Source organism: Physcomitrium patens, chromosome 3 (genome assembly GCF_059467195.1).
Source record: "Physcomitrium patens ecotype Gransden chromosome 3, ASM5946719v1, whole genome shotgun sequence".
NCBI lineage: Eukaryota > Viridiplantae > Streptophyta > Bryopsida > Funariales > Funariaceae > Physcomitrium > Physcomitrium patens.
The window spans coordinates 7,132,567-7,144,060 of NC_143412.1; the positions used below are offsets into that span (position 1 = coordinate 7,132,567).

Genomic DNA, 11,494 nt, shown 5'->3' on the forward strand with positions numbered 1-11,494 from the left:
AGTCTCGGCAATTCTAGCCGCATGGGCTCCAAAGCCTGCTTTCGGAGCAGGTCGATAAAACTACAGTGCAGTTCTCCTCCGAGGGTATATTTCAGGTGAAATATCTTATTATTTATGGGTCACTGCAACGACCAAGGAGTGTTCTGCCAACCACACACCATTAACAAATGCTGACAGTGTCAGCCAGGAGGTTACATGTCATTAGTAGCATTTCCAGGACTTGAATGCATCTTCAGGTACTCACTGGGAGCAGTTGCAGACTGGCATTTGGCTGGTTTCACGATGGATTTAATTTGAAATGGATATTTAGAAACATTCTGAGTGGTCATTCCAAATGTATTTTTACACGAACTCAACCGCAGTAAGCTGCATAGACTCATGCGACATAATTGTGGAGTTGTGCTGGTCAACTACCACACCGATTTACTGGTGAACGTATGGACTTGACCGAGAGTGGAGAATGATACGATTTGCTAAACAGACCAAGTGTCATTAAATAGGTCGGGAGCTTAAGCATGCAGGTTACAAGTGGGTCTTCGTTTCTAGGATTGTCAGAGTACTTGCGGAGCTCTCTCGACAATATTGCAGCGCCAACTTCTGCAGGTCACATGCATCCGTTTCCTGAGAATCCGTACTTGCTGAGAGGGTTGTGGCTTTTTAGAATGAAATATTGGCAGCAGTCCATTCACTGCCATCTTGGTCTTAACATAGTTGTGCGAGCTGGGAAATGGAGGTTGATACATGCATTGTACATAGCTTTCGAGCATGCTTTGGTACAGACGAAGATTATGCTGAGGTGTTGGAATCTGTTTCTCAGGAGAGACGTAGTTCTGGTGTTGACTAGCTCTGTTTGCACGTTTTTAGTGTGCATCTGATTTCCTGCGACATGCCCTTCGTTGTAGCTCCGATCGATCGCTGGAATCTGTGCAGTCTCTGAGTGCTAGTTAAAAATCTTGACGTTATGTGGCTCGAAGCCCTTATCGGATGATCACCACTGAATTGGGTTCACCACTGATTGGGATGGATGATGGGTGGACATCTTGTGCAATTGCATCAACGCTGGAATCAAATTGGCACTAGGCGCCTCTTGCATCATTTACCGTAAGTCACATAGATATCGTGCGAGCCAGCAACTCTGTTGTAGTGTCAAATTATCAAATCCCTTTAGCAGCCGCTGTTTGCGGCGCCGCAGCTCTCTCGCATCACCTCGCATCGTCACTTAGGTGGTTGTAACCTATCCTGAATTTAAGATGTCGACAAAAGTGCATGATGAGGATGATGATATATTTGATCAGGTTGACGCGATTTTAGAGAATGCCAGGGCTGGACTTCATGCTAAGAGAAGCTTGGAGAGAAAGTCTAGACGCAACATCAATCTCTCCGACATACCCGAGAACTTCGCCCACGTTCCTGCCTCCAGCAGGAACATCGATCACATTAACACACCGTCGTCTTCCACAGCTATAGAGACACCTCCACCACGGCTGCAACAACCCGTTGCGGGCAACAGGACGCGCTACAAGGCGCGGCAGAGGAGTTTGGTGCAAGCCACCTTGAGATGGTTCCGAGATCGTCACAGGAGCTGCATAAGCGGCGCAGACAGAGCTGGCAACATGTGTAGATGCAGCGTTGTGACATCTGCCGCCTGTGTTACGTCGAAAGAAGTTAGTCATGGTCATCGCCCCTGATCAGTGGCATGAATCCTTGTGATTCCTTACCGGCATTCGGTGCTGTCAACTGATGACTATCATGTCTTCATCGTCGAGAAACTGTTGAAATCTGAAAGGTCGAATTGCAGGTCGATTGTTGTTCTCTGCATCAAAACCATTCAGGTTAACTGGTTGTTGCGATCTACATGTGCTGGGAAAGACTCACATTTTTTCACAATCAAGTTTGCCGATCAGCAGGCCTATTGTGCATGATAGGCTCTAATGAAAACCATACCGAACTTGTAAGTTGTGCATGCTTTTTAGTCAGTGCAATTTATTTCGTCAGTGTGAATAAAGATATTCAATACAGTGCCTTGCTGAATTTAATTGAAAAAATAAAACGTGAATGCTTTTTAAAAAAAACAAGTTATGCTAATGTGTAGATGTAAATTTAAATGTAAACTTAAGGATCCAGTATTAATACGTTGAAAGATTGAAAGAAGGGAGGAAAAGAGTGTCAAAGTTCTAATATTCAATTAAATAGTCTCTAACTGTTTTATGCATGCAACAATTACCTGTATTCTAATCATCATGTTGTACTCATGATACACAATCTTATAAAACTCGCTTTAATACTTAAGTTGCATGGGAACTAATCTCTTGTCCCTTGTAATAAGCTATTTGCATATCCCTCAAACGGCGTGCGAAATCCACTTCTTTCTACAGTCTTCAGCTCGTGAACTTCATCAATCGTCCATTCAAATTGCACCAGACTGGACAAAACACTTAATCCTATACTTCTGACAAGAGTAATTGAGATCTAAACGCTCCACTCATTTTGTGTTGCATGACCATATAATGAGTTCAAAACAAAATTTCGATTCATTACTTTCATTGTTCCAGCTGAGTCATTTGTTACTGTTGCTCCCACTCAACGAGCTCATCTTCGTGAAACCAAAGCCCTAGAATTCCTGAACCACAACTATTGATTAGAACATGAGGGCATGGCAATGTAGCAGATAGATTTTGGATCAGAATTCTAGATCGCACATCAGAATACATGAGAAAGAGTTGGACATGAGACGTAGGAGAATAACTCGCCGAGTTCCTGGAAACCATTCTCAGGGCTGTCACTTCCGTGAACGACGTTCCTTCCCACGTCGATAGCGAAATCACCACGGATGGTGCCTGGCTCTGCTTTCAAGGGATTGGTTGCGCCGATGAATTTCCGCGCCGCCGCCACAACGCTGGAGCCCTCCAGGGCCTGCGAAGCCAATCAATTCAAAGTCCACATGGAACGAGTGGACTTAAGATATATTCAATTGTAGAAGAGTGCTATGCAATGTGAAATTTCCGACTTTTGAGACCAGTCCAATCGATGCCAACGTCGGATCTTATTCTCATTGTTACCACCTCATGGACATTTAGGAGGAGCACACTTGCGAAACAAAGATTGGAAGAGAAGTGCTGAGTGGATCATACGATGCAGACGACAGGGCCTGAAGTGATGTAGTCAACTAGGTCTCCATAAAAACGACTTTTCTTTCAGATCTCTGTAGTGCTCTTGCGAGGCGGCAAGAGGCCTGAGATGAGGATGTTCTTTCCTTCAACAACATGGTCTGAACCCTCCGTCTTCATCGGCACTCAATCCCACACAATCACCCGCAGCAGTACTACGATGAAAATGCTTACCTCGACGAGTTCTTTTGGGGGCCTGAAGAGCTTGAGTCCAATGATCTGAAAGCCTTTCCTTTCAAACTTTGAAATAATTTCACCAACCTGCCAGGAGAAACACAAACTCGCACTGACGAAGAGCGCCTTGGTCTTATGTCTTTAAGCATATCATGCTTTCTTACCTGCCGAATCCTCTATTCTAAACTCATATTGCACGAGGAAACAATTGGATCTTCGACAATACGTAAGATTACCTTCATGCCGCCGAAACGTGACCAAAATCTGTCAACAGAAATTATTAGACACACGAATATTTTGTAAGCAACTCTGTACCAATGGAATTCTGATAGTGCAGAGCTTCTCAATCTGCCTTGCAGAGCTCCTAGAATTATTCGAAAGGAGTAGGTTGAGTATCAAAATCAAGAACAACCTATCAGAACTCAATTTCATGCGAAACACTCAAACTCTTGGGGAATTGAATTTTACTTTGACATCATTGACTCGCAACGACAGTGATACGTGCAAACGCAATGGCTCGACGACAGTTCAAGACACGGAGACCTCGCGGATCCTGGCGTCCAGGAACTTAGAGCTCCGAATCGAACATACCTTGCATTGCGGAGGGTTTGAGGCTACAGCAGTTGCCATGCCTCCCTCCTGTTTCTCTCCTTTATAGCAATTGTCAACTTCTCTGCAACTGCTCTCACTGCAAAAAGTCGACTTCACATGAGAGTGTAATGTCCACTGAGGATCGGCCTCTCCTGAAACCACGAATGGAATTACCTTGACAACAAAGCGAAGAAGTAGGATGATGAGAGGCAGACGATCAGGCACCATCTAGACTGCAGCTAAGGTTGTGTTTCAAAGTCCATGCAGTTCCGAGCGCTGGACTCACCCTGTAGCTCAAGAGGTGCTCTATTGTCACTTGTGTCCTCTGCGTGTCTCGCTAACTTCCCTTAGCAAGTTAAATCGATGTCTAAAGGCTAGAATTGCGCTAGCACCTACGTCTGATGCCATGCATGTCTGCCGTGTGGCAGATATCAATAAAGCGTTTTAGGTTCTAGATTTTGTAGATGCATTCTTTTCAACTTTGCTCGCTGACACTAGTTCCAAGCTTTGGAATAAGCGGACTGTTTCTGAGGCGTTGCGTTCAAGCTAAGCGCACATCCCACAAGCGCAAGACTCCTTCAATTGAACTATCACCAATTCTCTCTACCATTGATTCTTTGAAGTTGAAGTAGGACTTGCTGGCAGGAGTGGCAGATGGAAAACAGACCGGGTCTTCGCCTAAACCAGCATGTCAGTGCAATCAGAAAGATGTTTCGCAAGTTATTGAACGAGGGAGATGAAATTGCAAGGATACTTGAACCAAAGACTTGGTTGAAGATAGTTAGACCGTCTAAAGTTTCTGATGCGGCATTTTGGGGGAGGGTCCCACTACCTCTTGGAGATCAAAATCTTGTGTATATCAATTCCAAGGATCTGCCATTGGATTGCAAGCAGTTGGAAAAGTCTCTTCAAGAGGATTGCGCTAGCTGAATCTGCCCTGTTCCTCTCACTTTACTTTGACAAGAATATGATCGACTGTCCCTAGTGATCGAGACAAAAACTTTCATGGAATTTTACACCAAAATGCTTCAGATGCTCGACCGAAAGAAGAGACGAATATTCCAATTGCCAGAAGTCCGAAAAGTCGGAATGTGACGATGACAAAGTATTGAACCGAGTATATGAGAAGGTTTGTTTATAAACAATTTCACAATCTAGGAAAGCATGAAAAGAGAAGCAGGTACACCTAAACACCTCCTGCAGCATCTCATCCCGAGGCTGCAAATCTAAAGGTCTGAATCCCGAACACAAAACACAATCTTCATGTAATCAGCAAACTATTGTAGACAACAGGTATTCCATTACCCTAGGGTTTTAAGTTATCAGAAAGGATTCTTCTGCCTCTCATGAAGAGAATTTGAAACACAACCCTGTGTATCAAGCCCCACAGAGCAAGCACACCTCAAGTGCCATCAAAGAAAAATGGAAGTACACTCTTCACTAACAAATGTCTAATTGCTGGCAGAGCAACCTCAGAAAATGAGACTGTTCGGTTGATTCTACAACTTAATATAATCACAAGGTGGCACAAGTGCACTATTCATGCATCCGTGCCGATTGCAGAGGCTTCAGTGTTTGCGGAGGACCGCATTGATACAAACACTTATTTGTACTCATGAAGCTACCAGAATTTTGCAGTAATAATCTCAGCACTCTCAGCCACGACAGGTTTTGGGGTTTCGAAGCATGTAATGGTCGATGCGACCCACGTTGTCCATCCAACGGCATACTGCTCTGCCATATCCTGCTTCACCACGTCCCGTTAAACCTCCATATCCAGAACTACAACCTCCGCTATTATATCCAAGGCGTCTATTTACCGAATTTCAGTGAATTTCAACCTCTTAAACCCGACACTCTTCTCCGTATCCACATCCTTCAAGGACAATGAATCATCGGGTCATGTGTAAATTGCTGCATGCAACATTTGCAAGAATGTCATTGCTACATGCTCAACACTAAATCTGACCGAAAAGATAGCTCTGAAAAACAAAGACATCTAATCGATGAGAATTAGATGCACTTTCTCGGCGATGCGCCATCTCCGTGACTGATTTATCGTCCATACTTTCCCTGAAAAGCCAGTGCCTAAAATTACTCTCAAATGCTGAATCCATCTCTCAGAGAAATTTGTCTGGTTGACCTTCACTGCCACGACAGCATGAGAATGGATGGTGAAGAACTTTCGATGCGAGAGACATCGACATTCGTCCTTGACCTAGCGCGGTTATGGGCTACCGTCAGAGGATGTCTCCGAAACCTTCGCCTCGGTGATTCGGGTGAAGCTTATTGATGAGAGGTGGACAGGTGCATGTTGTGATTTAGTATTCCATAGCGAGCACTGATGGCGATGGCGATGGCGATCAACTCACTCTCCTCCACCGTGGCTCTCCGTCACCGATGTCCACACGCTCTTGTAAGTAACTTTTATCATAAACCTTAGTTTCATTGACTGATGCTTGTTTGGGATGAAATTGGCTTTGCGAGACAATATATAGCAATCTACGTTGCAAAGTTGGGCGCGGAAAACTAGTCTGTTAGAATAGCTATGAGGTTTAGAGCTGCGGGGGGTTTGAAGGTGTGGGTAATGCTTACTCCTTTCACGGAACTGCGAACTGCATGGGAGGTCACCATTCTATTCCTTGTTCTTGATGGGTTTGTCTCCATTCATTGTCATGTACGAGGCCTTCGTCTGGGCAAGTCTGGTTATGGGCAAGTGAGTAAGAAATTTGAGTTCGGTGGATTTTACGTTCGACACTTGGGTTACAGACCTTAGGATATTCGACGATATGTTTATGGTCATGCAAACAGGGAAGAAATCCTAAATTTTGCTGAATATTGTTCCAGAAGTTACTTCGTCTTGCAATGAGTAAGGGTCAAAATCCTGTAATTTTGCATCGAATAGTGAGTCTAATAAAGCTGGTGTTGAACTGATGCACCTGAATATTTCTCATTGATACTTCGTCGAAGACTGAGTTATAATTTACGTTAATGGATCACAGATTTAAGTTGGTGTTTCTGAAAAGAGTTGAGTATCAATTTCCTCTACAAAAGTTGGTAAAATGTTGAGTTGGACTATAGAGCAGCGTCTGGCCAAGGGGCGGTACTAGTAGGGTTCTTCTTGGTGCGCGGACAAACAGCCAATTCTGGGGTGGCATCAAGAGGCAGTTCAATAGTGCAACTATTACGCAAGCTGCGCTTCAAATTGATCTTGTACTCATCTTCTCCTATATCCTGGCTGTCTTTCGGGAAGCGCCATTGAATATGCTGATATCGTGACTAAAATATGTGGGCTCTTTTCTGTTTTTTCTTTCTTTTCTTTTCTTTTTTCATTTGTTGAAATCCAGTTAGCTGTCCACAAGTTGCTCTCATTAGTACCCAAGTTTCAGTGTCCATTGACCTTTTCGTGTTAGACGACTCTTGAGGTAGACTTCTGTTGTTATAGTTCATTTTACATGTCACTCAGGATAAACTCTTCCTGCATTGAATGCTCATACAGGTTAAGTGTTTGGTGGACAACTATGCTTACTTGCTCCATGATACAGCCTCCGGCACCACTGGTATTGTGGACCCTTCTGCTGCTGGGCCTGTTGTTAAGGCTCTGAAAGAAAAAGGCCTGTCCTTGGACTACATCTTAAACACTCATCATCATTGGGACCACACTGGTGGAAATGCAGATTTGAAGAAACAGTATAATGCAAAGGTATTTACCTCTAGTCATAATCAAAAAAAGTTGCAGCACATTAGAAACCCGTCATTAATGGAGTGCACGTCCACAGAGGGATTAATGTAGACATGAAAGTGCAATGACCATCATCGTCGATCTTAATTATAGCGTAAGCTGACATTTGGTTGTAGGGTAGGTGGTAGGGCCAAGAGCAGACCAAGAACGGATACCAGGCATTGACATTGCTCTTAGAGATGGCGAGACATGGATGTTTGGCGAGCAGCTCATGCGTGTTCTTGATACCCCCGGTCATACTCGAGGTGATTGCAATCCATAAATGAATTACAGTGGCTACTCGTTCAGATTATGCTCTGCATGTAATAATATTTGTTGGGCCAATAATTTCTAGTATTGAACTATTTGTGAGCAGGGCATGTTAGCTTCTACTTTGAAAGAAGCAAGTCTTTGTTCACTGGAGACACTCTCTTTTCAATAGGATGCGGCCGCTTGTTTGAAGGTTCTCCTGAGCAGGTGCTGAACTTTGATTAGTGATTAACGTGATTTCAGATGAATTTTGTTCGATGATTATGCAACTATTAGTCTGTGCAAGTTTTTATATTAGTTCCTGGACTATTTAGTAGGATAACAGGTCTCACATCTGGATACGGAATGTATTTCGATGGCAATTTACAAATCGAGTATGAGTATTTTTTTTTGAGAAGGTATTTAATCTATTGTAGTTTTGAACGCCTGCAGATGTGGATTTCTTTGTCGAAATTGACAGCGCTGCCGGATGACACACTAGTGTACTGTGGTCATGAATATACAATGGTGAGCGAATTTCTTTGTGGGAAGTTTATGTGGGTTAAGGAATGAAATTAGGTCTTAAAGAGAAAAATGACTGCGAGGCTATCTACCAACTCACAACGATTATCCTTGATGTTGTTCCTGATGTTTACGGCGGGGGATTCTGTGTACCTGCCAATCGTTCTGAAATTCCGAAATCTTCCAGTATCGTTTGCCTAATAATCCTTTTCCTCTGTATGCAGTCGAATGCAAAGTTCGCATTGACTGTGGAGCCTCAGAATATTGCTTTGCAGTCACGAGCTCAGCAAGTGAAGGAGCTTCGTGATAAGGATCAACCAACGGTGAGTACAAAACTCACGTGCAGCAGAACGTATTCGTTACTATGCGTTGTAGTTTCCTCGTCTCAGTCTAATTGAATGCCGTCGTTTCTGAATCTCATAGATGCTCTGCTTTATTGTCTTATCAGATTCCCACCACATTACGAGAGGAGAAGGAATTTAACCCTTTTCTGAGACCATTTAGTGCTGAACTAAGGAAATCACTCAATGTGGCGGCTGCTGCAAGTGACATCGATGCATTTGCTGCAGTTCGTGCCGCTAAGGACAGAGCATAACCAACCTCTAGTAAATAGCAACGGTATTTTTTTTGCCTTAGTCAGTAGACTGTCGTTTCCAAGGCAGGAAACCCACATGGATTCCAATGCTCAGATTCATGTCAGTTCCCTTTCAAAGTACAATTCAAGTCCTTCCACCCATTTCAGTGTTCATAGGATGAAACTTGTATAGTGATATTGGGGTAAGTTTGAATATTGCTTGTGCCACCAGAGCTTTATCTATGTTACATGGCAATGTGTTAGTTAAGGCCTCTTGTTTTTCACTCTCTCCTGTTAATATTCTATTGAAACACGAAAATTAGTAATAATGTTGTTGTCATTTATATTATTTTATTTTAATTCTCGGTACTGGGTAGATCTTAGTTATTGCATGGTCTAATTTTACTTTCATTGTGTTGGTGAAGTGGCCTATGCTAAAATTCAAAGGAATAAAAATTCCATTTTATTTTTATTTTCATGACCTTTGTTTCTTTAACTTAATTCGAATAATGTTTACTATTTTTCTAATATCTATAATATCGAATCAGTTTTTTTTTTTTTTTTTTTTTTTTTTTTTTTTTTTTCCCTTCTTTCTTTGTGTGCTATTTATGCAAGTTTGAGTATTATGATTGTAAAGCAAAAATAATACAATTATGTTTTGTAGAGTTTTTTTTTATATATTATTTAGTATGCAAAAATTTCTCTTTTATAGAGTTCTTAATCCATATGTAGATTAATGTAATAAAAATCATGGTTTTGTTGCCTATAAATAAAAGTTACATTACAACACTTGTGTCACATATGTTACTTGTCTTGACTTGTCTTACCAACATAACCAAATGAAGCAAAACATTTTATAATAATATTCAAGCATACGTTTAATTTGAAATATATATAATCTTTTCGTATGAAAAAAACGAAAACATCTAGGATGATGATTTATAAAATAATTAGATAAAATCATAAAATATATAGTGCACAATTTTTCAAAAATTAAATGTAGAATTTGGAAATGGTTTTAAAGTTTTTATGTAAAAAATAGATTTAGAAATTTAATTTTAAAACATTACAAAATTTAAATTATACTTTTTTTATTATATCTATGAGTAACAACCATAATCTCTATATAAAAAAAATTAACATGGCTCAATTTTTTATTTAATTTTTTTAATAATACATAGTTATTACTATATATAGTATTTTATTTTATACTATTATTAGAAGTACTACTGAATATTGAACCATTTTAGATTCTAAATAAATTATTGGCTTTGATGTTTATAGGTTTAAATATTAATCTCTAAATATTGATTTGTATTAAATTTGTACCAATTTTATGTTTTTATTTGACTAATTCAAATTTATGTTTATAAATATTATTATGTTACAAACTAAAAATAATGACTGATTGATATAATAGCTTCAGTGTACTTCGTTTGATATATATTTACACATTGATATTGTTTGAAACATGTTTTTAGTGGTACTCCAAATTTTATGACCTCAAATTATAATTAATTCTAAAGTATGTCAATTTCATCATAATATTATTTCTTTCATAGATTATTTTACTTTCAATGATATGAAATAAAAATATTTATTTAATAATTCATTATCCAAAAGCCAACAATTCAAAACCTCTTTTTTCATTCACATCCTCAACATTTAAATAATTTAATCCATTCAAAAAAATGAAATCTATGTTCCATAAATAAAAACTTACATGTTAATAAGTCTATAAATCTCTTTCACAAATCCACCAATATAGTCATTTCCTCATTTAACAATAAGCACAAAAATAAATAATTATATAATCTTTATCTATTAAAAAATATTACAACAAACCAAACAAATATTAAGATTAATAGAGATTTTTTCTTCACATGATAAGACTATTTTATGGATTTTTAACCATACACTACATTTGCCACTTCTAATAATGTTATCTAACAATGCTGCTTCAAATATTAAGTTTAGGTGACATGCACACTCCAAATTGCTTTACAAACACCTATTATGTCTATACACACACCCAAAACCTTTGGTTGGCAAATCCAAATCCCTTCATCCTTGTCCTAGCCCAAGACAAGGAAGAGGAGAGGGATAGGACTTGCTCTAGGACAAGGAAGAAGGGGAGGAGGTCCATGACCAATGCTAGAACAAGGGATAAAGAAAAAAAAGAAACACAAAAGAAAGATTTGGATGAACAAATGAAAGGATCATGTGTATGTATAGACACAATAGATGTGCACATAACAATTTGGCATGTGCTAGTAGCTTGAGACACGATATTATGATTTTCACACCATAAAATATTAATAGTAAGAATATAAAATATTGATGGTAAGAACAAGTAATATCCGTCATTTCACGCACGCTTCCTGACTGACTAACTGGCCCACCTAGTAACTTACTAACGCAGCCTCCCCCCTCCCCGCGCCTGGCACTTACGAGTGGGCCGGGATGACGGCTCCCCATTATAACACCACGCCGCGC

At 40.2% G+C, this 11,494-nt stretch overlaps 2 protein-coding genes across 7 annotated transcripts; one reads left to right on the plus strand and one right to left on the minus strand.

Annotated features, from left to right (window-relative positions):
- Positions 1-1,301: 1,301 nt before the first annotated feature.
- LOC112280100 (nucleoside diphosphate kinase II, chloroplastic) lies at positions 1,302-6,169 on the minus strand. Of its 5 annotated transcripts, none has more exons than XM_090248629.1 (6): positions 4,765-6,169; positions 3,933-4,029; positions 3,578-3,605; positions 3,342-3,428; positions 2,539-2,913; positions 1,302-1,813 (listed from the first exon to the last, which is right to left on the minus strand). In XM_090248629.1, the coding sequence occupies exons 3-5, from the start codon at positions 3,581-3,583 to the stop codon at positions 2,701-2,703; spliced, it is 306 nt and encodes a 101-aa protein (XP_090104755.1). In that variant the 5' UTR covers positions 3,584-3,605; positions 3,933-4,029; positions 4,765-6,169; the 3' UTR covers positions 1,302-1,813; positions 2,539-2,700. The 5 variants fall into 5 exon arrangements, with proteins under 5 accessions (XP_090104755.1, XP_090104756.1, XP_090104754.1 ...); XM_090248630.1 differs by lacking the exon at positions 4,765-6,169 and having other exon boundaries at positions 2,539-2,620; positions 2,747-2,913; positions 3,933-4,633; XM_090248628.1 differs by lacking the exon at positions 4,765-6,169 and adding an exon at positions 4,219-4,627.
- A 91-nt stretch (positions 6,170-6,260) lies between these two features.
- On the plus strand, positions 6,261-9,347 carry LOC112280098 (hydroxyacylglutathione hydrolase 2, mitochondrial). Of its 2 annotated transcripts, XM_024515152.3 has the most exons (8): positions 6,261-6,348; positions 7,014-7,145; positions 7,432-7,635; positions 7,796-7,919; positions 8,030-8,130; positions 8,356-8,430; positions 8,649-8,747; positions 8,873-9,347. In XM_024515152.3, exons 1-8 carry the CDS (start codon positions 6,277-6,279, stop codon positions 9,017-9,019), a joined length of 954 nt encoding a protein of 317 aa, XP_024370920.1. In that variant the 5' UTR covers positions 6,261-6,276; the 3' UTR covers positions 9,020-9,347. The 2 variants fall into 2 exon arrangements, with proteins under 2 accessions (XP_024370920.1, XP_024370921.1); XM_024515153.3 differs by lacking the exon at positions 7,014-7,145.
- The last annotated feature ends 2,147 nt before the right edge of the window (positions 9,348-11,494 follow it).

Excerpts from the sequence above, each read along its gene's own strand:
- LOC112280100 (XM_090248626.1), bottom strand. The coding sequence starts at position 4,160 with ATGGTGCCTGATCGTCTGCCTCTCATCATCCTACTTCTTCGCTTTGTT. Across the intron at positions 3,606-3,932 it reads CAAACCCTCCGCAATGCAAG|ATTTTGGTCACGTTTCGGCG; the intron begins GTATGTTCGATT and ends TTCTGTTGACAG.
- LOC112280098 (XM_024515152.3), top strand. The coding sequence starts at position 6,277 with ATGGCGATGGCGATGGCGATCAACTCACTCTCCTCCACCGTGGCTCTC. Across the intron at positions 7,636-7,795 it reads AGAAACAGTATAATGCAAAG|GTGGTAGGGCCAAGAGCAGA; the intron begins GTATTTACCTCT and ends GTTGTAGGGTAG. Across the intron at positions 8,131-8,355 it reads TTGAAGGTTCTCCTGAGCAG|ATGTGGATTTCTTTGTCGAA; the intron begins GTGCTGAACTTT and ends GAACGCCTGCAG.